The 24,917-nt window shown below is 44.2% G+C and overlaps 1 protein-coding gene across 2 annotated transcripts; it reads right to left on the minus strand.

Annotated features, from left to right (window-relative positions):
* Nucleotides 1-23,878, minus strand: G3BP2 (G3BP stress granule assembly factor 2). 2 transcript variants are annotated; one of them, XM_032108859.1, is made up of 12 exons: nucleotides 23,727-23,878; nucleotides 16,475-16,593; nucleotides 14,246-14,327; nucleotides 13,025-13,198; nucleotides 12,054-12,144; nucleotides 11,054-11,156; nucleotides 9,347-9,527; nucleotides 8,279-8,377; nucleotides 4,373-4,475; nucleotides 3,981-4,109; nucleotides 3,672-3,790; nucleotides 1-2,911 (listed from the first exon to the last, which is right to left on the minus strand). In XM_032108859.1, exons 2-12 carry the CDS (start codon nucleotides 16,567-16,569, stop codon nucleotides 2,639-2,641), a joined length of 1,449 nt encoding a protein of 482 aa, XP_031964750.1. In that variant the 5' UTR covers nucleotides 16,570-16,593; nucleotides 23,727-23,878; the 3' UTR covers nucleotides 1-2,638. The 2 variants fall into 2 exon arrangements, with proteins under 2 accessions (XP_031964750.1, XP_031964751.1); XM_032108860.1 differs by lacking the exon at nucleotides 8,279-8,377.
* Between the last annotated feature and the right edge of the window lie 1,039 nt (nucleotides 23,879-24,917).

Here is a 24,917-nt window from a genome sequence, read left to right on the forward strand (position 1 = left end):
TAAATGCTGCAGACATCAGTAGTTTATTGGTATGTTTAGTCAAAACACATTCAGAATGGAAACTTAAAAGTAAAAATACTTTCCACCTGCAACAATTAAACTAGAATCTACTAGCATATAATGCTTGACACGTTACAGCAATAAAGATGGTAATCCACTGTCTCGAATACCTACTAAAGCCAAGATGGTCAGCCAAGTTTGTTGAAATAGAACCGTAATGACAAAATACTCCCACCATTCACAAATCAGCGACTAACAGTAATGGTCAGTGAATCCCTTCCTTTGCTCTAAGAGGTACATTTACTATTGAGAGGGTCAAGAACACATAAGAGTCCACAGTACAGCAGGTGAGCTATCACCATGTAAACTTCTCTGGATGATGTTCCAAGGGTTCGTGTCACTTAAACAAGAAGCAAGCCAAAAAGCAGAATGGCTCAGGAGCTCTTTTTACTACTCCACTTGTGTTGTCAATTATTTCCAGTGCCATTTGCCATACAAACGAATTAGGTGGCAGCAAACCACAGTACTACAGAAGGAAAAAAAACCTCCAGGCTACACAAACCACACTGGCTAACTGATGACAGCAATTTGTCCGAGGGCTTCAAACCTAACGAGTGGAGTTGTGTGGCAAGCAGTTCAAGTACTACAGATTTCCAGGTAACAGCTGAAATTGCAAGACCTTCAACAAAAAACCTGAAATATGAAAATGCCAACTGGTAGAAATGTGTCCCAGAAAAAAAAGGGTATGAAAATAGTGCAAGACTTACCATGGAACACAGAAGACCTCAAGTCTGGGAGAGAACAGACAGATGCCACTTCACCTTGCCTAGTGTATCAGAAAAGATGTGCAAAATCTTCCACCTTACTTGAACCCAGAAAATAATTGCATAATCCAGAGACAGACTGTCAGGATGCCCTCCCTGCTTTTGCTTGAAATTGCCATTGTTTAATTTGAGGTCTTCGCTGTTCACAAGCAGCTGCAGGCGGTCACACTTTTGCAAGAACGCACGCACAAACACCCCCTTTGCTCCCGAGCCAGAGCTCGCCACAAGGCCTGGCACCGGGCCTGCCTGTACTGCCTGCTGCAGCTGCGGTTTACGGGAATGCACATCCAGAAACACAGCTCTCCACGGAGAACCCACCAGTCAAACTTCAGAAGAGGACGCCTCCTTTCTATCCGTTGGGCCAGAGCCACATCGGTGTCAACTTCAGCTGAGAGTTATGTGCAAAATGAGTACAAGTTTTTAAAAAAGTGCAACTGGAAAATGCAAGAACTTAAGAGCTGCTGTTTAGTTCTCTGAAAATTGCAGTATCCCCGTTTGATAAGCTCACCTTCACAAAGGATGCTTAGGTCTACCCATTACGCGCTGGCCAGAAGCGTCCACCATTCTGGACTGACTTCTGAAATTCATGTCCAAGAGAGATTGGAACTCCACTTTTTTTAACTCTGACACTGATTAAAGAGAAGAGACAACCTGGAGACTACTTGGATGCCTTCATCCTCCCTTCCCCACCACTGCAGAAAAACCAGGCGAACTTGTTAATTGAAGAGCAAGGTTGATGATCGTTTTAGCAACGTTTACTCATTGAAAGATACTGCAATTTTTTTAATACAATTTTCCAATTATTTCCTTTAAATGCTTTGCAGCCGCTTGGCTTTGCAGCACAGTACTTAATACACTATACTGTACAAAATCACCAGCAAGACTGGAATGATGTATTCATAGAAGGCACCATCATGCTTATTACATTACCAGAGAACTCAAATACAGTCAAGACAAGTTTCACTGTACAACGCTTCTCGAAGGGGGAAGGGGAAGGAGGAGTGTGTTGAGCAGCCATCCCTGCACTGAAGAGGGGCAGATAGAAAAATCTGACGTGAGCTATCAGACTTGTTGCGTACTCAGGGCTACAACTTGGAAACTCTGGGTTCTGGTTAGTTTACAGCTAACTGGATTCCTTCTGGAACAAAGGTGTAGTCTTATTAAGGTTTGTGTGTGTACAGAGGTTGGTCACAGCAAGCAGAGCAGATGCCCGCATCGTTCCCCAAGCTATTCTGTCTGAGTAAGAGGATGAAGGTTTTCCCTCCGATGCCTCCTGCAGCTGTCAGTATAAATGAGTTCAGAGGACCCATTAGTGCATTTTGATGAGTGCGTAAACACGAGTTTGTTTGGAGCCAAGTGTTCTAAGAAGGAAAAAAAAAAGGCAAGCTTCTCCAATTGCACAAATTGCACTATTTGTGTTTCCAACAGTAGTAGGCAGAAACGGTAACACTTACACAAAATGTGCAGCAGAGGGTTTTTGACTGAAAGGACCTGAATTCTATTGGGCATGTCCTTTAGTTCACTTCTGTTGCAGATAGTTAACTGGTCTTTTTTTTTTGTTTCTTTTTCTTTTTTCTTATTTTTAGTCCTCAATTCTCCAAGTCTACATTTATAAATTAAGAGTGTGACTCCTGTTGTGAAACTGGGGAAAGAATGTCCACCTCAATTTAAACTGGAAACCAAAGGATGTTTTCACATCAAAGAAACGATCAGAAGGGTTGTGTCACATTCCAAAGCCAAAAAAAAAATTAACAAGAATGCAAACACGATGGATAATGTACCACTGCCAAGACTGTCTGCCCACAGTGGAGATTTCAGCGACGCTGTCCAGTGAAACGGCCTTCCATCTGCCCGGTTCCTCGTCCAGAGCCAAGTTTTTGTGCCATGCCACCTCGTGGAGGAGGTCCTCTTCCATCACGGTCCCGCATCATGCCACCACCCACTATTCCACGGGGCCCCCCCGGGCCTCTGTCATTGCGGCGAATATCCCTGCGCTCGTCGCCGCCGCCGCGTGTCTCTCTCTCACGAGCGGCTCTGGTTTTTTTCTCTTCCACATTCAGGCGCACCTCACCCCGGAACATTATGGGCTTATGGGGAAAAGCGGTCAAGGCACACGTTAGTCACCACAGCACAAAGTCCATTCCATGCAAGGCACACGAAAATTCTGCACTGGCTGCAGGCCCCAGCCTTCCCTCACGTACACGCCCAAAACAAACGTGACCTGTTAAGGGTTCCCTGCAGCACGCAACCGCAGCCCTACAGAACACCATTTTTACATTCACTTGGGCATGCAAGGAATTAAAGTGCTTGTCTCAAGCAAAAGCAGTGTTGTCTTTAGCCTCTTCACTGCCACCTTTAGCCTTTTCGCTTCAGGGTTGAGGTTCCCAAAGAATTGCTCTACTAGGTCTCACTCCCACATCACAGAAATGAAAACTGCTGCTTTCTCCCCTCCAGTTCCTCAAAGCAAAACTGCAAATAACCCTGCTCCCTTCTCTTGACCCCAGGGTGCGGAATTCAGAGATCCATGTGATGCCCTTCAAAAGGTTACCTGCTCCACTTGCAGCTAAAGGATCTCTAAAAGTAAGTGCTAAGCTCTGTGTGAAATATTTGTGTAGAGGCAGCAAATCCAAATTCCGTATGATGCGGTTTGAAGAATGCTGGTACAGTTTTTGAAGCTACATAGCACTCCTGACCGAAGGGGTATGCTGAATCTCTCTTTTTCTTTCAGCTGTTTTCTGAATGCCAAAGCCAATGGCAATGCAAACTAGGATGGCCCACATTACTTGTGGTTTAGGGCTTTCGGTCCACCCTGGAAGGGGATACTCAGTACCCAATGCCAATACTTACTTTTGCAACTAAAATTCGCTGGACCGGCTCAGAATCATCAAATACCACGAAACCAAAATTAGGCAGTTTTCCTCCTACTCCCTTAGTATTTATGCGAAGTTCTACCACATTTCCAAAGCCTAGAGAAACACAAGGGAAGAGACACTTTATCCAAAGCCGCAGTGCCAGCTCTACCACCCCTCTGCTCGTTCCAGACGTCAGTAGTGTGGCACCATATAAAAGCTTACCCGTGTAGTCCGAATCAGTGTTAGGTGATTTTTTAACACAGTTTTTTCCATCTTAGCCCCTGCAGCTGGAATCACTACTTACTCATGAAGAACTCTTTCAGTTCACTCTCATCAATATCATGTGGCAAGTTCCCAACAAAGAGCTGGTGGCTGTCTGGATAGCGAATTATCCGACGATTATCCGACTCATTCTGCTCCATGTCTCCCCTCCCTACCGTCAACACAAAGAGGAAGGTAGAACTACTCAGGTCAGAAGATGCATGTAAACTTGGATGAACACATCTAGGGGCAGCACCAAGCACATTCACTCCAGCCAGCTTGGCCTCCAAATCATATTCCCTCATTTCTAGTTGAAGGCAGCAGGCACAGGCAGTTAATGATCAGCCAAACATGACACAGGTACAGACAAAGCCTGTCCAGCACACACCTCTCATTAACCCATCCCTGGCAGACACACAAGCTGATCCACGTTACCTGGCCGAGGTCCTCGTGGTGGAAAACCCGGTCTTTCCCTGGGACGCTGCTCACGAACACGAGGAGGCTGAGACTGAGCTTCAGGTTTAGTTTCCACTCTTGGCTAAAACAGGAGAACATGCATTGTTTAACACTGGCCCAGTCAAAAAAAAAAACCCAAACCCCCAAACTCACCAAAACAAAAACCCCCACAACATAAGACATGGGTAAGCGGCATGCACAAAACAAACTCTGGAAAATAGACATCAATGTCAATGTGTTTGGGAGTGGTTTTTTCACCTGTCTAAATTCCTCTGTACCAATCCAGGACTGCAGTGTTCAGTTATCAGTGTTAAAAGGTGCAAAGCAAACGTCTCTCAATCAGAGTATCTCCCCAAAGCACAGCTAATGTGAATTTTCCATGTTTGACCAGGCATTGAGACCCCAACATTCCGTTATTCACCAATCCCTCAGCCTGACTTAAATCGTAGAGGGTATAAAGCTTCCTCATGCCAAGCTCAAACTTCCTGGATTAGGAGGCAGTCCAAGATGAACACAAAGAGATGGGCAAATCACATGTTCTGCCCAAGTCCCCAAGGAATTATTTTCCTCCAGTGAAGAACAACTATATGAAAACTACCGAAAAGAAAGAGGAGAACAAAAGCCCTCAGAAGTGTAGTACGTGTTTCCTGAAATGAATTTCTACAGACTACTTCTTAGGATATGCTTCAACTTTCCTGATGTCAAGACCACGATGCTCAAAGTACACCCTTTGTATTCAGGTACTAGAACACTCATTCCCATTTTTCGCAAGCAAAAAATCTGCTTTATGTGAGATAGATGAAACTCTAAAAATGTTTCTATGCAGACTGCTGGTCACTGAAGCAATTCCCAGTATGTTTTAAATTCCATTTTCTGTACAACAGTTAAGCAGCTGCTGGTGCGCTGGGTTCTTATCTTAGAAAAACAAAATTATCCTTAGGAGCATAAAAATACACAAGTAGCCTGCAAGTAAGATTAAACACAAGGTGAACAGCTACAGGCCCAGTCTGCTGGGGAGAAGTAGTTTATGTTAAACATCTCCCTTATTTTCCTTTAAGGACTCAGGACAACTGGCAGTTCCAGACAGAGTATGTCCCAGGGGAAAAAGATTGTATGCAACATGCAAGTATTACAGACCAAACTGATGTCTCAGCCCTCCGATCACTTGTGCTCTATGAAGCTAGGCATTAGTCTGTCCGTACAACACTTCTAGGATCACTTTTTCAATTCCAAGAACAAGCTCAGAAAATCAGCCTTCCTGTTAAATCTTGTTCCATTGTATTCCCTTGTGAGTCATTGTAGCTCCTCTGCCATCTCTTACTCACACATCTTGAACGCATCATAAATTACACCTCAAAAGCAGAACTCAATACCTTCAGACTCTCATTTCATAGATACTCATGGCTATTGGGCTTAAACTCAGTCCTTCTGTCAGCCCCAGCCAAGACCTGCTAAGTCACTGATGTCCTGCTCTTAGATCCCAAGTAACAGTGAACTTGTACCTGCTTGCCGCCTTGTGTTTCATTGAACTTCTCACCCAGCGCACAGACAGCTGATCTCTCTGGTCATTTTCTAAGGAGTACCATCCTTTTGTAGAGAGAAAGTCTGCCTCAGTGCCACAAGAGGAAAGCCCTTGTGCAGAACTGTGCTCCCCAAAACACTGCCACTATTAGCAGCACCACAAGACTCCAGATCAGGGCTGCCATTTACAGCCAAAGCAGCTCATTGCAACTCACATCTCCCAGCATTTCCCAGCAAGCACAGAGTGGACGGAAAGACACTGAGTAAGGAGTTCAAGAGACAACTTCTACAGGAGCCAAGTATGCCACAAACCTCAGCCTGGTGGAGCTTTGACAACCATTAAGGAAAAGGTGGCATTGTCTCTTCTCACATAGGGAGGGAAAGGGACTCACCCCAAGAGACAAGAGTCAGGCCCTGCCTGCCCCTGCCCCTCTGCAGCCCTATGATAAACAATGCAGTAAAAAAAATGGGAGATAAAAATAACTGAAAATGCTATAAGGAAAAGTCCCAGTTTATCAATGTAGGCGGGTTGATGTCTAATCATCTACAATTAGAAAAAGAGCAAGAAATGCTGACCTGTTTCACTCCACAGCTGTAAGGAAAACAGCCCTGAACCAGTTTATATCCAGAACAGTACATGGGCAGTCCTTTGAGGAGTTAACACTACAGGGGCTGTATTTTTAACTTGACAGAAGAGGAAGGGAAAACTAGAGTGATGCAGAGAAAGGAATGAGCATGGCAGTTATTTCTTTGTAACATCACCGACACCAGCTAGAACAGCATCCCAAAGGAGCCACCCATCCACCCACCAGGGCATCTTCTGTCCTCGTTTACATGCACAGTGTCTGGATCTAATGGATTCATGAGAACAGGAAAAAGCTGCTACTGATCTGCAGCTCCTTGTTTAGGTGCCTCTTCTACCAGATTTCTACACACCGTGTCTAAAATGTGTTCAAGAACAGGAGCTCAGAACTGACTAATTCTGGCTACAGAAGAGCTGAGAGTTGAAATTCTTGCCATGTCAGTATTGTTCAGAAACTTCCACACAACATAACTTACACATAAAGTCAAAGCAAAAGTAATCAAAAGGCACAAAGCACGACAAACAGCAGAGGCAACACAGAAGAGTTTAAGGGGACATCTATAAGGTATCTCTTGCTCTCCTGGACAGACCATTTGAAATGATTTTTGCCACATTACAACCATCCACCCTGTCTGTGGCAAATAAATTAAAACCAATTTTGGTTTGCTTAAGGAAAATCTATTCTGCACTAGAAAACCCACAGTTTTCACAGGTTGATTACCACCTAAGGGTTCAAAACCCTGTTCAAGGTGATCAAAGACAGACTTCCCAACTCATTACCCAGCCTTTATCTGATGTCCATGACAGTCCCAGTAGACTAGAAGCAACACCATGTAAGGTGCTGGCGTTTGTTTGATTAGTTTTCTTTCATTTTTCTCTTTTTCTTCCCTGTTCCTTTTTTAACATGCATTTGGCTGCAGGCCATCCTAGACAGGGTTCTCTCTGTTAGCACAAAATTGAGAAGAAACCAGTGCAAAAACAACAGCTGCAGCAACCCAACTATTCTACTGAATATCGCAGTCTTGCAAAAAGGTTGGACAGGAACAACTCAAGATACAGCGCTCTGGCACACCGTGTCAATATGCTGGGGTAAAGGACACATTTTTTGGCCTGAGCACTTTTTATACAAATGGAGGAAGCTGAATTGAGAGTCTCAGAATGTCTCACACCACCTCGGCATGTGCAGGACATGAGCTGTTACCAGGTCAAACTTGCTCTCCTCTTTTCCCTCCTCACCCAGTCAACCTAGGAATGGGAAGATAGCATTGTCCTGGCAAGGACATGTGAATCCTTCCATTCCTCACACAGTCATAAGTTGGTACAGGGTTCAGTGACAAGCTATTTATCCATGGATAATGAAATCCAGCATAGTTCTGTGGATGTTAGCCTTACAAGGCAATCTTGCACCTCAGAAATGGTGCAATCTCTTTTTACTGCTGGGCTACTTCCACCAATGCCCTTTTCAAACACGCTTGAGAAAAGTAACATTTTGTGGGGAATTGGTGTTTCCCCTTTAAACCAAACCATATGCCATCAAGTTAGGTAAAAATACCAGCAGTGATTTCCTGATTCCACAAGAACAGATTTTAACATTACCATCACCCAAAGTTACACCTGTTACGTGTTCGTGCCTCTGCTTGCGACAAGAAGGTGAGTGCATTAACATTAAAGACACAATTAATTTGTGCAATTTAAGTCAAACAAGTTGATCTGTTAATTTAAAAAACTGAAGCAGTTTGCAGCAGTAATGAGACAATCCAAGGTGTTCACAGATGGGTTACCTGTGAGACTGGTGCTTTAACATGGGGTGGAATTCCAGAGGAAGAAACAGTACCACTAGGAGGCAGGTTTTTACTGGTCACTGAAGCCCAAGAGAAAGCCTGCAGGAAATGCAACAGACCTAGGCTACTAATCATGGCAAACCACTGACATTCCTACAGGGAAACTCGTCTGCTAAAAATATACTTTTGGTTCATATCTGACTGTTAAATAATGGCTGTGCAAGCATTACAATGGAGGTACAGAAGGGTTTGCAGTTCCAGCTGTCTGTGGATTCCAACGGCATGGAATGAGCCGTGTACCGTGCCCACTACCACTACTTGAGTGAGCCCAGTGCCCTCAGCATTCCCAGATCACTGCTTTCCATCAGGTAACCAAACCTAGGACTAAAAACCCTGTAGTGTTAAGTGTCTTTTGCACAAAGAAAGGAAGCGGATGCCTGAAGTTACAACCAAAAATGGAGAAGAGAAAAAGGATTGGGAAAAAAAATACAGGAGACATACTGGAGGTAGAAAATGACCTTGCTCCAGCTCTCCCTGGCTGCTCCCAGCACTTTGCAAGCCCGCAGGTGTAACCACACCAGAGGACACACGGTGAGCACTGTGGTTTTTAAGATTACGCATCCCGCCTCTAAGGAGACAGTCAGTGCCCCCACATTGATTTTGAACCTATGCTGCAGCAATTTTGCCAGCGTCAGTGTGTTCCATTTCTTTTCAGGGAAAGAGCAGTGGTTCCCATTGTATGAGATTTTTGGTGGTGGTAGCTCCAGGTGTTTTCTTAACATATGTTAACTCCACATCTAAAAATGTCTACACATGCATATACCCACACACACACTTTACGAACAGAGCATAAAATCTACAGTACGTGATGAGCAGCACTTAAAAATAACATTTTTTTCCTTTTTTTACTGAAACTTTGCATTTTTACAAGCTCAAAGGTCAAGCCTAGCTGTTCATACAGCACGACACCAAAGAGAGGTACCAGTTTAGCCACTCAAAAAGGCAAAGTTCAAAGGCCAATCCAGTTTACATCTGCACTTAGTAGCACAGATATGACTTGTAACTAACCTTTGGTGGTTCTTGCGGTAGCGAAACAGGTTCTACAGGAGGTGGAGATGGAGATTTCTCTTCTAGTTCCTCAAGGGTCTTTTCTTCTACTTCAGCTTTCAGCTCCTCAGCTTTTGTTTCAGATTCCAATTCTGGCTCAGGTTCATGAGAAGATTCTTCAAGTGCCTCCTCTATCCCATTGCTACAAAAGTCAAATGCATTTTATGAGCTTATCAATTACTTTGCATCTTACCACATTCTGTAAGCTGTAACAGCTCTGCTATGGTAAAGATCATTGTGTCTTCAATTGCTACAACGTGGTTTGTACGTATACAATACAGTGAGAAGTGAAGCCGTACTCCCATACCGGGTACAAAACCAGAGTTTACTTCCGCTGAAGCAAAGACATGTTCTACAGTTCTCTGCAGACAATCACCTAGCCATTTAACCCTGGAGAAGAGGTGCTCAACTAAAGAGCTGCTGCTTCTAGAAGAATACAAACACAATGGATTATTAAGCTACACACAGAAACAAAGCCCATTTTGGAATGAAACCTACTGTTTCTTTACCAAAGTACTATACAGCTTCCTTACCAAAGCAGCTGTGAGTGCCATTTACAGAAAATCACATGCAACTTCTTCTCTGCTCTGTGTGGTTAAAAGGTAAGGGATTTGAGTTTCTTCTCTCTTCAGCCACCCCAAAATCCTACCAACCTCCAGACACCTCTGTCTATACAGCTCCTGCCACAGATCACCACATGCCCAAGTGACTCTATGAAGAACAATGCCTCTTTCCAAATGACACAGTAACCCCAAAACAAGACCTGACTTCATGCTTTCAGGCATCCAAAACTTCCTGCATTATCTTGAGCAAGCCACTGCCAGAATTCCAGCAGATTCCACTTTTCCATCAGATTTCTCATGAAAAGCATTAAGTGACTTGTGCTTAGCATTATCACTGATGCACTCAGCATGTATTGTCTAGTGATGCCATATATGTTTTTTTTTTAAGAAGGGAACCACAAAGTCGGTTCTGGCCCTCATTACGCCATTCCTGTTTCAAAAAAAGCACAGGGGTTTGGTGATGTTTGTTTCTTTGTGTTTGCAGGGGATTATTTGGTTGGTTTTTGTACTTTTCTTACAAAATCATAAATATCTTTTTTCTTTAATCTCGCTTAGATTAGCAGACACGCAGGACAGAGACCTAATCTTCCAATACAGCTGTACAGCAGCCTCTCAAAAAGTAGATACTTCTCTCAGTTCCAAGTGATATCCAAATCTGAGTAACACATCAAGAGGTCCCTGCTCAGTGCAGGGGGTTGCACTAGATGACCTTTAAAAGGCCCCTTCCAACTCAAACTATTCTGTGATCAACCATCCCTTTGTTAACACACCTGAGACATAAATTACATCATATCAATGTACTGTTTGAAGTCAGAATTACAAAGATTCCATTAAGTGTGTACATACATGTCGGTCGCTCCCTTTTCACCTCACTTCTGAGTCCAGAAGTGAAAATAACTAACAAACGTAGAAAAATACCCCATTTCTTCTCTTCAATAAAGAAGCAATGTCTCAAAATAATGTAATGTTAACTTAACAGATCCCTATCAGGCTAAGTGTATCCTCCTAAACTACCTATTAAATAACATCCAGAACCTAAAGCCAAAACAATTGTCCGTCGTTTTCATTAAAAAAGCAACTTCATGTAATACAAAGGATTTCTTACGTTACAGGATGGTTTTCATAGTAAGTACCGCTTGCATTCTCTTGCACAGGTTCAGGTGATGGTTGTCTTTCCTCCTGCTCTTCTTCCACCTCTTCCTCAGACTCTGACACAAAAACAAAAGCTTGTCAACTCTTACACATCTCGCAAGTGTACACGAGCTACAGTTATAATAAAAGCATATTAAATTAGTAGCAATCAAAATAAAGCTTCAACAAAACATGGTAAAATTAGCTGCAAAAAAAGATGGAAGAGCCTGCCTGTCAGTCAAGAGGCCTGGCTGTTTACAATTTTCACAAAAAGAGGAAGCCAGAGACATATTGGTGCTGCTAGGAAGTTCCAGGAGGAGGTTTTGAGGATCTTTTAAAGCAGCAGGTGCTTTTCATATGGTGGCAGTAAAAGAGAAAGATTGCACTATTAGCTCATAAATCTCAGTGCCTCAGACTAAGAAGACGAACCTCAAATACAAGGATGATTGCCTAAAATGCGTTGTTCCACAGAATCCAGATGAACAAATTCCAGAAAAACCGCCCAGTGAATGCATGTATATATGTTCTGGCTACACTCTGATTTGCTCTGCCTCACTGAACAGAGGGGATAAAACCCACTCAGGTCCAATTCAGCCCCCAAGTAGCAATGTGTCATATTTGAAAAACACTTAAGATTTTTTCTTCAAATCCCGTACAAATTTGACTGATCACTGAACACAAGTGTGCCTGACGCAGCTATGGCAGCAGAAGTCCTGTTGCTCACTGCTTCCATTCTCTGTCAAGCCTCACCCTCCGTGAGCCAGTTCAGCTCTTCAGCGAACACGGCACTACTACAGGACCTTCCTTTTCCAGAATGTTTTGAATGAGCAGAGCTGCAGTAACAACAGCTCCATGCCCACGAGAAGGCAAGACAGTTTTGCATCCCAGCATCTCCACAAGACACTTCTGGCAGCTCTGCACAAAGGAGAAAGGAACAAGAACCACACAAACCCTACATGTACAATCCTTCTCACCTTCATCAAGTTCTCCTTCTGAATCCCCAAATACTTCATCTTCGTATCTGAAGATATCATTATGGACATAGAACTTGTTTGGAACAGATCCCTGTAAAAGAGGAACATGTGGTGCTTAGTATCTATGGAACGCCAGCAGGCAGCAAAAGGATGGACTACAGACGTGTTTTGCGGTACACACGGACATTCTGCAATAGGACTATGTCACTGAAGTTATTTTCTGAGTTATTTTTTTTTCTCTAAGCAAGCAATTAACAGTAGCTTCTGCCCAACTGAAAAGGAAGTTTCAAGCAGAATAAAATCTGCTAATTTTGCTAAGTCACATCAATCATAGGTTCTAACTAAGCATACAGCCCCTCAGTTTCATTGAGGAATTTCAATTTTCCCTATTACAAAAACTTTACAATAAAAGCCTTGAACTTTCACAGGGTGGCTGTATGCTTACAGCACTGTGTAGGGAAACAATGAAGAAATACAACATGAACCTAAAACATTCATCTCCAACCAACCACACAGTTTGCGATGAAGCGGGAGGAAAGCAGTAGAAAGAACACAAGGCACCTTCTACCTGTACACAGCTTTGCTCTCACCAAGAGCTAAATTTGAGCAGTAATTTGTGCAACCCATACTCACATTTGCCATTAGACTTGAAAGTACACAACTACAGCAGAGATTTGATCTACAGAGCTGAACCTTATCTTTTAAAAAAATTATCTCCCAAATGCAAGCTTCAATTTTCTTTGTGTTACTGCTCCAACACTTCAAGTCCAAGGAAATAAAATGGCTCAAGATGGGTCCAATACACCAGTTTCTCTGCACTCACACACTGTGACACATTTAACGACCGCCTCCAGACCAAGTTTTAAAGCCAGATCCTATTTTTAGTCCCAATATGACAAATTGTAGCTACAGGTGAGGTCAGGCTTTTTCCATCGTTATTTGAAGTTTGCCATAGTCTTACACATACTTACTTCTGGAGCAAGCACAAACGTCTGCATGAACTTCCTCATTGGCTGCCCATTGTTTGACAGCTCTCCCATGACTTGCACAACCACCCCATCACTCAGAGTGGCATGAGCATCCACATGACGGATCTTGGTGTGGCACTCACTGAACTGCAGTGACATCACCTTCTTGTGTATCTCCTAGAAAGAGACAGATACATTTTAGCTGCAGTGTATTCTGTACAGAACTTTACACCTTTTACCTACCTGAGTCTCAACTAATCCGAAAAGAACACTCCCCTGAAGCTCAAAAGATAAATACAGGAACCAAGAAGTGTCTTTCACTGAGAACAGTATTCCTGAGCTCACCTAATTTTTAATCTGAAGTTTTGCACTAGGATTCAAGTATTTCTCAGAGCAGTCAAACAGCATACAACTTGCTATCCAATTTTTCCAGCTGTTTTAAAATCTATGACCTATTTTAAGACTTTAATTTTTTAAGGGCCTGTGAAAGGAACAGGATTTAGCTTGTGTTATAAAAATAAAGAAAACCTCCAAAAATACCCAACAACAAAAAACGCCAGCCCCAAAACAACAAAAAAACATCCCCAAACCAACCCTTTATATGTTGTCGGAAGTAGCAAACATCACAGGAGCGGGGAACATCTGCAGTGCCAAGATTTTTGTGCGCCAAATGAGATTTTGCTGGTGAAAGGAGAAGAAACCAAACCTGCCCTGGACTAAAAGCCACACTGCTCAAAGATGTGGCTGTCACGTGAAAAGATGTCCTTAGGTGACAGACAATTCTGATAATGCAGTACAACCAAAGCAACTCTCAATTCACTTCATCCACTTCTTCAGATAGTTATGTTTCACTTTAACAAAACTCCACTCACACAAGAATTTCATGAAACTCACACAGATCAGTCCTTTCTTGAGGAACTACTTCTAACTGAAATAAGGTACATTTATAGCACAAATCTATCAGGTCCTCTGGATTTTGTTTCCCATCCTGAAGGTATTTTCTGCAGCCCAGATGCAAAGCTGAAGAACCAAACATAACTATTAATGAAAGCAGAAATAAGCAAACAAAACCCCTCAAGCTACCAAGTTCCTATCTGTATCTGAACGGAAGCAGTGTCACAATCCATTACTCACCAGGTAAGAAAGTCTAAGGCACTGGTAAAGAAAAAACCTTGATTTATTCCAAACATTAATGAGGATTACAGGACTAATTTTAATACTCACAGCTTGACCGTACACTGCTTCTTGTGGTTTCCCACTGGCATCCAGTCCTCCATGGACATAAGAAGAATTCCTGCCATAAAACCTGCAAGCAAAGAGATGCAAAAGTCACAGAAGTGAAAAAAATAGAACCAAATCCAGAAAGTATTTTAGCCAAAAGTTGTAGAGCTCAATGCATCAGAAATTTCACCAGATTAAAGAGGCTCCAAGAATACAGGAAGAAACTTAAAATTCAGCACTGCAATTTGCCCGAGGAGTTTGGCATAGCAAACTCCAAACTGAACCTCAACCTTTCACTTGCTTCCTTTAAGGAAGGTGGTCATTTTGGCTGGAAGGTTCCTCACCCTCACAATCTGCTGCCTCTCAGAGTGGCATCAGCCCAGCAAGATACGACCCTCTTGCCACTCCTCCGAACCCCGTTCTTTTCACAGTCTTGGCCAGCACTGAGCTCGTGGTTTTGATATTTAAATATGCACACTCACTTCCAATACTTTTCCTACATTTCAGAGATTCTTTGGCACTTTCATTCCATTTCCACATTTTGAGCCTAGAATAGTCTGTTTTGACTTGGATTGTTATTGTCAGCTTATAAAGCACATGAGAAATGCTTGGTATTTTCAGTACATTTATATTAATAGATCAGACAAAAAAACATCGTATCACTCCGTGTTTTTATTTAGGAGCATGCTTTGCCTTGGGGGTGATTGCCATGAGGTCCAGATGCTAATATGTACCTTTATTATCCACCCTTGTATGGTATATATGAAATAAACTCGTCATGAAGTACTTCTATAAACTTGTTGTCACACAGAGTGGCAAGAATACTGAATATTTCTCTCTACTTAAACAAGCCAGTGCAGAGGGTCAGTGTACAGAATTAAACCCTAAAACTTCCACGTTTGCCATCTGGTTTATTCCACTGAACTAAGAAACTCTTTTCAGTCCTACTTTTGTGAAAATACAAGCCCAAGACTTTTACTCCCTTGACTGTGTCCAGAAAAAAGTCTGGGAAATATTAGATTGTTTTCTTTGGTACTAACCACATAATCATGATTTTGAGCAGGGTCCAGCACTTCCTAACAGCAAGGAAATACAGACACTTAGCTAAAGCAGTGCACAAGCAGATAGGAAAACATCTTTTCTCTAAAACACTTCTCTCTAAATTCCAAAGCAATCTCTCTGAAAGTCAGCAGTTCTTACTAAGGGCCTTCACAGGGGACCAAGAATTTTAACGTGCTTTTAAGGAACTGCTCAAAGTCACTGGGTGGCAGAGTCCCCAACTAAATGGAATTAAAGATTTTTGGTTAAGGGGCCAGAAAAGCCTCACAAATTCAACTGAAATGCAACAGGTATCCAGCTACACCGAGTAATACCCATTTAGAGGGCAAACTGATCTCTGCTGCTCCTAAGGCCTGGGGAAGCTTTGGATAATGACCAATGACAGGATCCTCTGTGCTCTTCTCAGGCTCTTAGTAGGATGAAACAGTAACTTTAACCCTTGCTGTTCGAACTCCCTCACTGCTGCAAAGAGCCCATCAAGCACCAGGAAACCCGAATCTTTCTGTGGCAGAGAGCAAGCTGCTGTTCAGACTAACAAAAAGAGAGAGTATGAGATGCCCCCTCTGAAGAACATCACTCACAAACAAGATGCAGCCAAAGAACACAAAGACAAATGTCCTCCACATCTGAGCCTGACCAGAGGAAAGGGGCAGTGGTGGCAGAGACTGCAAGTGGCTAGAAAACATTTCATACAAGCAGCTCCAGAACTAGGTAAGATTAAACCAACCCAGACCAAAACCTCTTGGACTCTTCTGCGCAGAGGTATTTAAGAGAAATTCCACAAACGCTGCTGTTAGCGACACTGGTGACACCTTTCAAGTGGACAGAGAATATTCCTGAGCACAGACTATCACCTGCACCAGGGGAGCTTGCTCATGAGTATTTATCCAGTCTTCCCAACATCAGCAGGTATTTCTGCAACCTGTCCACATTACCATTTCATCACTGTAGAAGCAGCACACTTTTCCACAGAGGAAATATCTTGATAATATGCCATACATCCACATGATCTGACTTGGCTCTAGAGCCTAGGGAGTTTGCAAGAGTTTTTCCAAGAGCCCAAAAGTTAGCCAGGTCCATTTTCTCCCACAGTCAGAAATGAATGTCTGATTTACAACCAACAGGACACACTTTTCTTCAAAACCATTATCACTTGGTGAGTACAAGTGTTACCTGTGCAAGAAGTCAGGAGCTTTGTTTAGCAGAGTGTAGTACTGTCTCACGAACTCCCGCCCTACGAGCAGGGGACTTGGCTTCTCCATCACCATTTCTTTGGTACTCAGTGTCAAACGCTGTAATTGAAAATAGTCGTGTTAGTTTGAAGGCACCCCTATGTATCACAACTTCCCCATAGAAAGATTAACACTGTGATATTAGAATCGAAACAAGTATGCATACGAGGACTTAATTCACTAGAAAACACTCAACCAATTCAGGACACCCTCTCCCACCTCTTTTGAGTAAATAAGAAAATTTCAGTCAATTCGTCTATTACTTTGATGAAAAGGGAACAGTGGATACAAAGTCCCTTACAGAACAAGCGCTTTGAAAAACACAAAATACACTCTGAAACAAACAAACAAAAACCCTGTTAAAAATCTCTTGCACCATTTATTTATCCCTTTGGCCAACAAATATTTAAAAAACCCAGTACAAATGCCCTGCAAAGCAAACGGAATACACTTTCTTAAGGCAGCCGGTACCTCTGCTTCAAAAGGTTACTGTCACATCTGTAAGATGAAAATGGGAGCACCAATGTGAAGTAACCATGTGGGCTGGATTCACACTCCATGAAGACTGGGAAGGGAAACCTTAGTGCCTCACAGGTGACCAGAGCCTTAGGTACATGTTGTCCAACCTAACTGCATTTCGCTTTTGTCATACAATCATCTAAATTGGAAAGGACTTCAAGGGGTCACCTGGTTCAACCTGCTATGCTCCTACCTAGCCATGCTGTCCTGCAGATCATCCATGTCAAAAAATAATTCTCAGTACTCTAAAAGACTTTTCGATGGCTTGCCAGCACCCAACATGTTGTTTTTGCCAGCTCACCTAAGACTACCACTGTCTGCAATCATGAAATTCCCTACAGCTCTCACACAGATGCTTCATCCACTTTCTCTCTCCAAAAATTAATGTGTGGGCAAGGCAACAGGCATAGACGACCGAGTCAAAAATCCAAGCTTCCGATTTGGGAGATAATCCTAAAGTAAGATTTTTGGTTTTTTACCAAAATAACCTTGACCCATCCATCTAAACCAAGGGCCAAACAAAAGGCTCTTTACAATTACAGCCAGGCAGCACATAAAGCATATGAAGTGAAATTGGGAGATTAACCTCAGCTTAAGAAGGGGCTGTAATAAAGGAAGAACACACACAGGAACAATCCCACGAACGTGTCAGATCCTGCATCATAACGGAACTCTGAAGAAAAAAGGCCACATATCTGGGTCAAATAGTTTACACTTCACAGACAACCAAAATTATCTTAAGCCAGCAATCCAAGCCACAAGACAATACCAAGGTATGTTCCTAAATGCAGTTAGTCAGGAATCACACCTGAAACAAGAGTCTCAAAAATGTGCAGGTAAGGCAGAAGGTAAAGCCTGAAACACAAGCCTTGAACCTGGAGATAAGAAATCAGCAAACTTATGATAGGGTTATCCAAAACCCTATCATAATATAAGGTTTTCAAATAAACCCTTTAATATAACCCACCAAGACTCTGGAACACAGTATTACTTTTGCCTCACAGGAAGCCCTAGAAGAAGCAATTGTGCTAATGAGACACAAAACCAAATGTCAAAATACTAAGGGACACCAAAGGTTTGAGCCCTGTGCATGTTCAAAGTGGAAGCAAAGGAAAGACAACAAAATATGACCAATTTGAGGATCTTCCCAACACAAGTCATACTACAGCAATGGCATGCACATGGAAATTTTACTTAGAAACCAGCCTTAAGGGAAGAAGGACATCTCAGTTCCTACAGGTGAGACTATTTTTTTTTGTTCCCCTGCCTCACAAGCAGATGACGAACACAAAATTGGTGAAAGGATCTTCACCACGAGCACTTGGGAGACTACACAAGGATAGAGCCTCATCAGGATTTTTTAAAGAACGTGTTAAAAAGCAGATGATAGCCACCACACATTCTTATGAATATAGCAATAAGCAAAGTATACTTGTTAACAAATTGCTGGCATACCTCAATGAACGCTGAAGATGCCTCTGGGTACAAAACATAATGATCTGTGACAAGTCATTACACTACAGGAGATCTGTATCACACTACATCTTTACTTCATTGGAAGCTGTCCTATTTCCTCACAGAGAGGAGCACCGTGCACCTCTTCCATATTTCAAGTGACAGCACCATTGATTTACATCACATGATCACATAATTTCACAGGATGTCTCAGTACAATTCTTCACCAGTCTTAGTACTACTTCCTTTCATTATTTCTTGAAAGATCTCAATAGGAATAGGAGCAGCTTAATGAACTGTTCAGGTCTCCCACGTCATTAAAAGGCAGTAAAGCAAAACCAGAGGTACTCCCTGCTAGCAACATGGATGCCATGAAACCAGGTCTTCAAAAGATTAGTCTCCACGCGTCCCAATTAGTATAGCACCTCCCTAAAGTCAAGGACCCGAGCCTTAGGAGGCCCAAGGGGTTTGGAGGTAAAGACACCAGTGAAATTTAAGCCAAAAGTCAGGGCATGAGCATCAACAATTTAAACAGGCCAAATTTACAAAGAACGGTATCTCCACGGCTTACCAGGCACCAGGGGAAGTCCCATCGATATCCATACTCTATAAAAGCTCTATTTCCATTTTCTCAAGAGTCAGTGAATAACAAACTAAGAAAGAAGAATCTGAGCGTTTTTCTCAGCTGAATGAAATAAGCCACACTCTTAGATCAGTCTGAACAGCCATTGAGAAAGGTCTTAATGAGAACTTATGGCTTGAGGCACTTGTGTACACACTAGCCAGAAACAAAATACTGCTGCAAGTCTGAGATCCCAGCACTGAGGTGGCAATCACCAGAAATCAAATACACTTATCTGCTGGCTTCTTTAAGGTGCAACTGTACTGTTAAAAAAATCCCTTCACCATGCACAATGCACAGGGTAACAGGAACTCCCATGCAGCTGCTGCTCATCCACAGGCAGTCCTACTTACATCCAGCGGACACAACAACTCATTGACAAGATTCAATAGCCACCTTATCCACTACTTCCGATTCCTCTGTTACCAGGAAGGCACCCTGGATTTCCAGTGCTTTCCTCAAGCAAGGAGAATCAGGAGCCACACAAAATATTTTGCAGCATACTCGCAAGCTGAAAGGCAAAATGCAACATGGAATCTCCTTCTTCCCAAGACAAGACTCAGAGGTGAGGAACCCGATTCCAAAACTGAAGAACATGCACATGTGCCAGTGCAATACTTCTTCCAACTTCAACTGCTGCAACTCAAGTTTATAACAATAACTGCAGCCTACAGGCAGGATTTCTTTCAAGAGAACAAAAACAATGAGAAAACTGGTGCAGAAATTATTTGTTATTTGCAGGCAAAAATAAGCAAACAAACAAAAGCAGAAAAGATAATTTCCTCTGAAGAGCAACTGCATAGTACAGAAATTCACCCAACACCTTCTGATGGCCATAACAAACAAAGCAAGAAGTCAGCCTTTGCAACGAGGTGAAACTGCTGAGGGCAGATGGGATGAAATACAGCCCACATGGAGACAGTTGTGCTGAAGTATGTGAGAATCAACTACAATCACTTCTCAAGTCCACACTCAGGAGCATGCAAATTCATTCAACCTGTAATCATCTTCACACATAAAACTTTATTAAGCTGTGTTTGTCCCTTCTTCAACCAAATGAAAAAAAAGCCAACGAGAAACCAAGCCCCAAATCATCATCAATCAGTTTGCACAAGAGGGCAGCAGCAATTTGTTTCTGAAGAAGTAGCGAAGACCACTACCTGCTGAGTAGTGAAATGTTCCCTGGTATGCATTTTGCTCAATAAGCAGCTCTGACACTAGCAAAGCCTTTTTTCCCTATAATATATATAAGCATTCTTTATTATTATTATTATTATTATTTCCCTTGCCCTGTAGAAAGCAGAAATGTGAGTCGTCATCTGTGGCAAAGCACTGTTACCCAAGGCCATGACTGAGCTACAGAATGGTAGCCTACGTGCTCAAATTTAGATATCCAGAGAATAAACTTTGGCACAAAGCCTTTGCTTGTGCCTAAAGAGGTATTTCAAAGAGTCCCTCATCCTCTTTCAAGACAGAGCAACAGTAGTGATGTTGTCCGGATGTTTCGTCAATTCAACTTGGGGGGAAAAAAAAAAAAAGGCTGAACTGAATTCTGACAGCAGCTGAAGAAAGTGTCACCTGAACTTGAACATAGCCTCCATCGAGAGAAACTTCTGAGCTTTGCAAGGGAGCTGTGGGCCTCACCAGTTGTTTTAATAATAAACTATAAGTAAATAAAATTTTGTTTTCTTGAGAAGCAAATTTCATCCTCTGAAAATTCACCCATAGAACAATTTGTCCATAACTAAAGGCACACAGACATCAAGCTATCATTTTATACAAATCTGCAACAGTATGGCTTGTTTGTACATCCACAAGTTTGCAACTCTTGTCCAAGTCACTAACCAGATTTAAATACACCGCTTAAAATGAAAATAAATTTGAGAAAAATGTTCTGGCAAATCAGGAAGACGTTCCCCACGCAGCGGGCACACTAAGCAAAGCCTCAAGGGACACAGTGTCACTTCCCACACCACTGGAGCTGAAGGAAAACAGAAGGGAAGGGGAAAGCAGTTTTCACAGTCTTGGGCAGGTTTCTCCTGAACCCAGAAATCACTTTTTAACTGTGCTTCTTACTTTAGACAAGCGTGGTTGCTCCTGCAGTCCATAAGCGCGACTCTGAGATGCCATCACTGCCACACATCATGAATAAAGCTAAAAATCCAAACTGATAGCCCAGCTTGCCCAAGGTAGGGCATCTGGAGCACAGCCCTGCAAAGGCTGGCGCGTACCCCATGGAAAGTAAAGTAGCAGTGACTGCAGGGAAAAAAATCCTGAAAGGGCAATCGAAAGTCCCAAACAACATTCCAGTATTGACACTACCTCCCCTCATCCTGTGCAAGGTCAGCACTCAGAGCATCCTTCACGTGGAGCAAGGAGCAGCAACCGGGCATCATCTACCAGAATCCCTTTACTTTATGATCTCCTTTACCTATGTGCTACATTCTGACCTGGCCGAGCTCGAAGGCACAGCACGCAGTTCTCTCAAATCAAGCTCTCCCGAGAGGTTGGTTTGGTTTTTGGTTTGCGGTTTTTGGGAGGAGCTTAACAGCACCCCGTATCTTAGGCACACGGCTGCCATAGGGGACCATCCTCTGGGCAAATAAGCTGTGCAGTCCCAAAGGGCCAACACCCACCCAAAGAGCAATAACAACAGTAACCTGCTCTGGGGAAGCCATTCCACCTCTGTGTCATCATCCAAGCCCAGGTTCAGCACCTTTCTCCTAAGTGTCTCATCACATATGTCCATTAGTCTGACATATTCATCCTTTCATGTCACTTGAGTCGCCACACAGTTCTTTATTTGTTAAATGCTCTCAAAAGCAGTGACATCCTGTGCCATAACTACTACAGCAGAAGACTCAAATACAGCACTGTGCCTTAAGGTACAGTGGTTCCTCACTGCATTTTCAGTGCTGTGAAATAATCTCAAGCGTGAGAATCGATGTTTAATTGGAAACCTCAGTTCCATAAAGGAAAACATTCATATGGACATCGGCAGCTAAGCAGTTTTTTTTTCTCTTCAGTTTAAGCTAGTTTTCACAGAAAAATTTTACTCTCCTAATGCAAAAATCATCAGACGCAGATCATAATTTCACACAGCAAGCCCGCATCTGCCAAGCAGACTATTCCAAGAACAGTTGCAATGGCTAACCAAGATTATGTTTCTGATGTCCAAGCAACCAGGGTTCACAAGAAGGAATCTTTAAGAATGACAAGCTTTCCTAGGGGAGGTATGGCCCTGTACACACACCCACAATCACAATGGACACAGAATGCCTCCTGAACGATACATCAACTCCAGAAGTAAAGCAACACCAGTTTGTCAGCAACCACAACTTCTCAGCTCAGAATCCAAGTTGACAAATCCTATGCTAACTCGCAGTGCTACAGTAATGCAGCCATATTACATTCAAAAATTTGGGTATGGATTAATATAACTTCCCCTATTTCTCAATTGTTCAGAAGTACCTTGGGCTTTTACACTTCTTCACACTTCTTTCTGTATGAAAGCAGAACATTTGCACACTGAACCTGATGTGTCTAGAACATACAGAGGGCTTGGAAATTTTCAAACCATCATGGAAGGCCACAATAACAAAATCTGCATGACTGACTAAGACCTTCTGGTTGAAATTAAACAATAATCTCATATCGTCTTGTTCTCTCCTGTGACCGTTCTTTTGTGCAATAGTACCTGGCACCAAGCTCAAGATCCAGGCTCACCAAGCTACCCAAGGGATTTAAAAGATTTGTTGCAGAGATGCTCCTGAGCACCCATACCAGAACGGCGGTGACCTCCGAGGTGAAGGAAGGCAGAAGCCTGAGAACACAATGAGCCCAACTCAGGTGAAAAATGAGAGCAGCTCAGAAAAGATCTACTCATGGCATCCAGCTATGCAGAATAAAATGTGCCTCACAACAACTTCTGCGATCTCACTCCGTGTGCAACGAGAGCACCCAGGTTATGATTGGGGAAAGGGGAAGCACAGAAAAGCGAGGGCTGCAGAGCTGGGACAGTCCTTAGAGCCAGGATGCCATGGCAGTACTAACCTGTAGAAGAGCAAAAGGGCTCGCTGAGCCGAGGATGGGGAGCTAAAAGCGCTTCAGGAGGAGGAGCGAGGCCGCCGGAGCAGCACCCTGCACATGCCAAAGCCCACGTACCTCTGGAGGCCCCTGCACAGCGATCGATCCATGAGGTGAGATGGGAAGCGGCGACCACAGGGCCCAACACCACAGCCAGCACCGAGTAACGCGGGGCTTGGGGGCGCTTTTCCCCGGCCTCCTCGCGCCGCCCGGGGCGAGGCGGAAGAGCCGCCAAGGTGACGGCGAACAAAAGCCGCCGCCCCCCCGCTCCGAGCCGAGCCGAGCCGAGCCGAGCCGGGAGCCAGCGGCCGAGGCGGGCGGCGAAGGGCAAAGCCGGGACTCAGAGCGCTGCCCCGCTCAGCACCGCAGCGCCCTTCCCGCCGCTGCCCTCAGCCCCGCGCGCGCCGTTCCCGCCGCTGCCCTCAGCGACCGTTGAACAGCCGCCCCCCCCCGCACACAAACAGAGCCCGCGCCGGGGCCTACCCTGCCCCCCGCCCCCCACGCCGCTCACCTAAGGGACAAAAGTCTCGGTGCGCGGGGCCGGGGCGCGTTTTCGCCCACGCCGCCGGGAGCTGCGCGGAGCCGGGCGCGGCGAGCGTGTCCCTCGGGCGGCGCGTCCCGCGGCGCGGGCGGCACAGGGTGAGCGGGGCGCGGCGGCGGCGGCGGTGTCACAGCCGGGCGGGCGGGGGAGGGCGGGCGACCGCGGCTCCCGTGCGTGCCTGCGTGCGCGCGCGCGCCTGCGTAGAGCGGGCAGAAGGGCGGGGCAGCCAGGGGAAGGGCGGGGCGCCCCCGGGAGCTCTCCTCCAATCACCACCGGGCTGGCGCAGTGACGTCAGGTGCGCGCGCGCTATTTCCCGCCGGCGAGGACCGCGGGGGGATGCTCGTGGAGTGACGGGAGCGGGAACACGGGCGCGGGCCGAGCGGGCCCCGCGCTTTGCGCCTGCTTTAACTGCTCCCGTTCTTCTCTAGGTGTGCCCGGCCCTTACCTTGGCCTCAAGGCATCGGTGTCCCTCGCGGAGCTTGGCCGGATGAGTTTGGTTCCTGACCCCCTTGGTGATGCCCACCGGAGCTGTTTCGCTTGGACGGCGGTCTCCAGCCTGTAGAGCTAGGGTGCGGTCAGTACTGGGATATAGTAGGGGTCTGCGGAGAGCTGTGGCCCCACCCATTGCTCAGTTGGAAGTTTACGGCTTTTCACTGTAATAGAAACAATTTTGAGTTATGCTGAAACAAAAAGCAATCTATGGTTGCAGTTCAAACACTAAATAACGCCTTTCCAGGGTGACAGAATTTGCCCCTTGGGGTATTTTGTGTTTCCAAGAGGACAGCTGGGGTGTGTCAGACATCTCTTTTGGAAGCAACTCACCTTCTTTCTCAGGGGTCGTATATATAAGGATGGAAATACTGAAATAAATTTTGGTTTGTGGAAGAACCTGGTGTTGGTTGTCTCATTTTTTCTTGCTAAGGACCAGAGTCTCTTTATGCCCAGCTTGAGCATATCAGGTGAGTTCAGGTGTGTGTCTGCAGTGGCCCCGAATGGGCCTTGAATCATCACTGTTGGGAAGGGGGGGAACCTTTCTTAACCTTTGAATATCTAAACACCTTTGATTTACAAGAAGGACTCTTTTCTTTTCTCAGACTTGTTTTGTTGCTCACGGGCAATGAGGTGTAAGAGGATTTGCGCATTTACTATCTAGGGCAGTTG

Source organism: Corvus moneduloides, chromosome 5, assembly GCF_009650955.1.
Source record: "Corvus moneduloides isolate bCorMon1 chromosome 5, bCorMon1.pri, whole genome shotgun sequence".
NCBI lineage: Eukaryota > Metazoa > Chordata > Aves > Passeriformes > Corvidae > Corvus > Corvus moneduloides.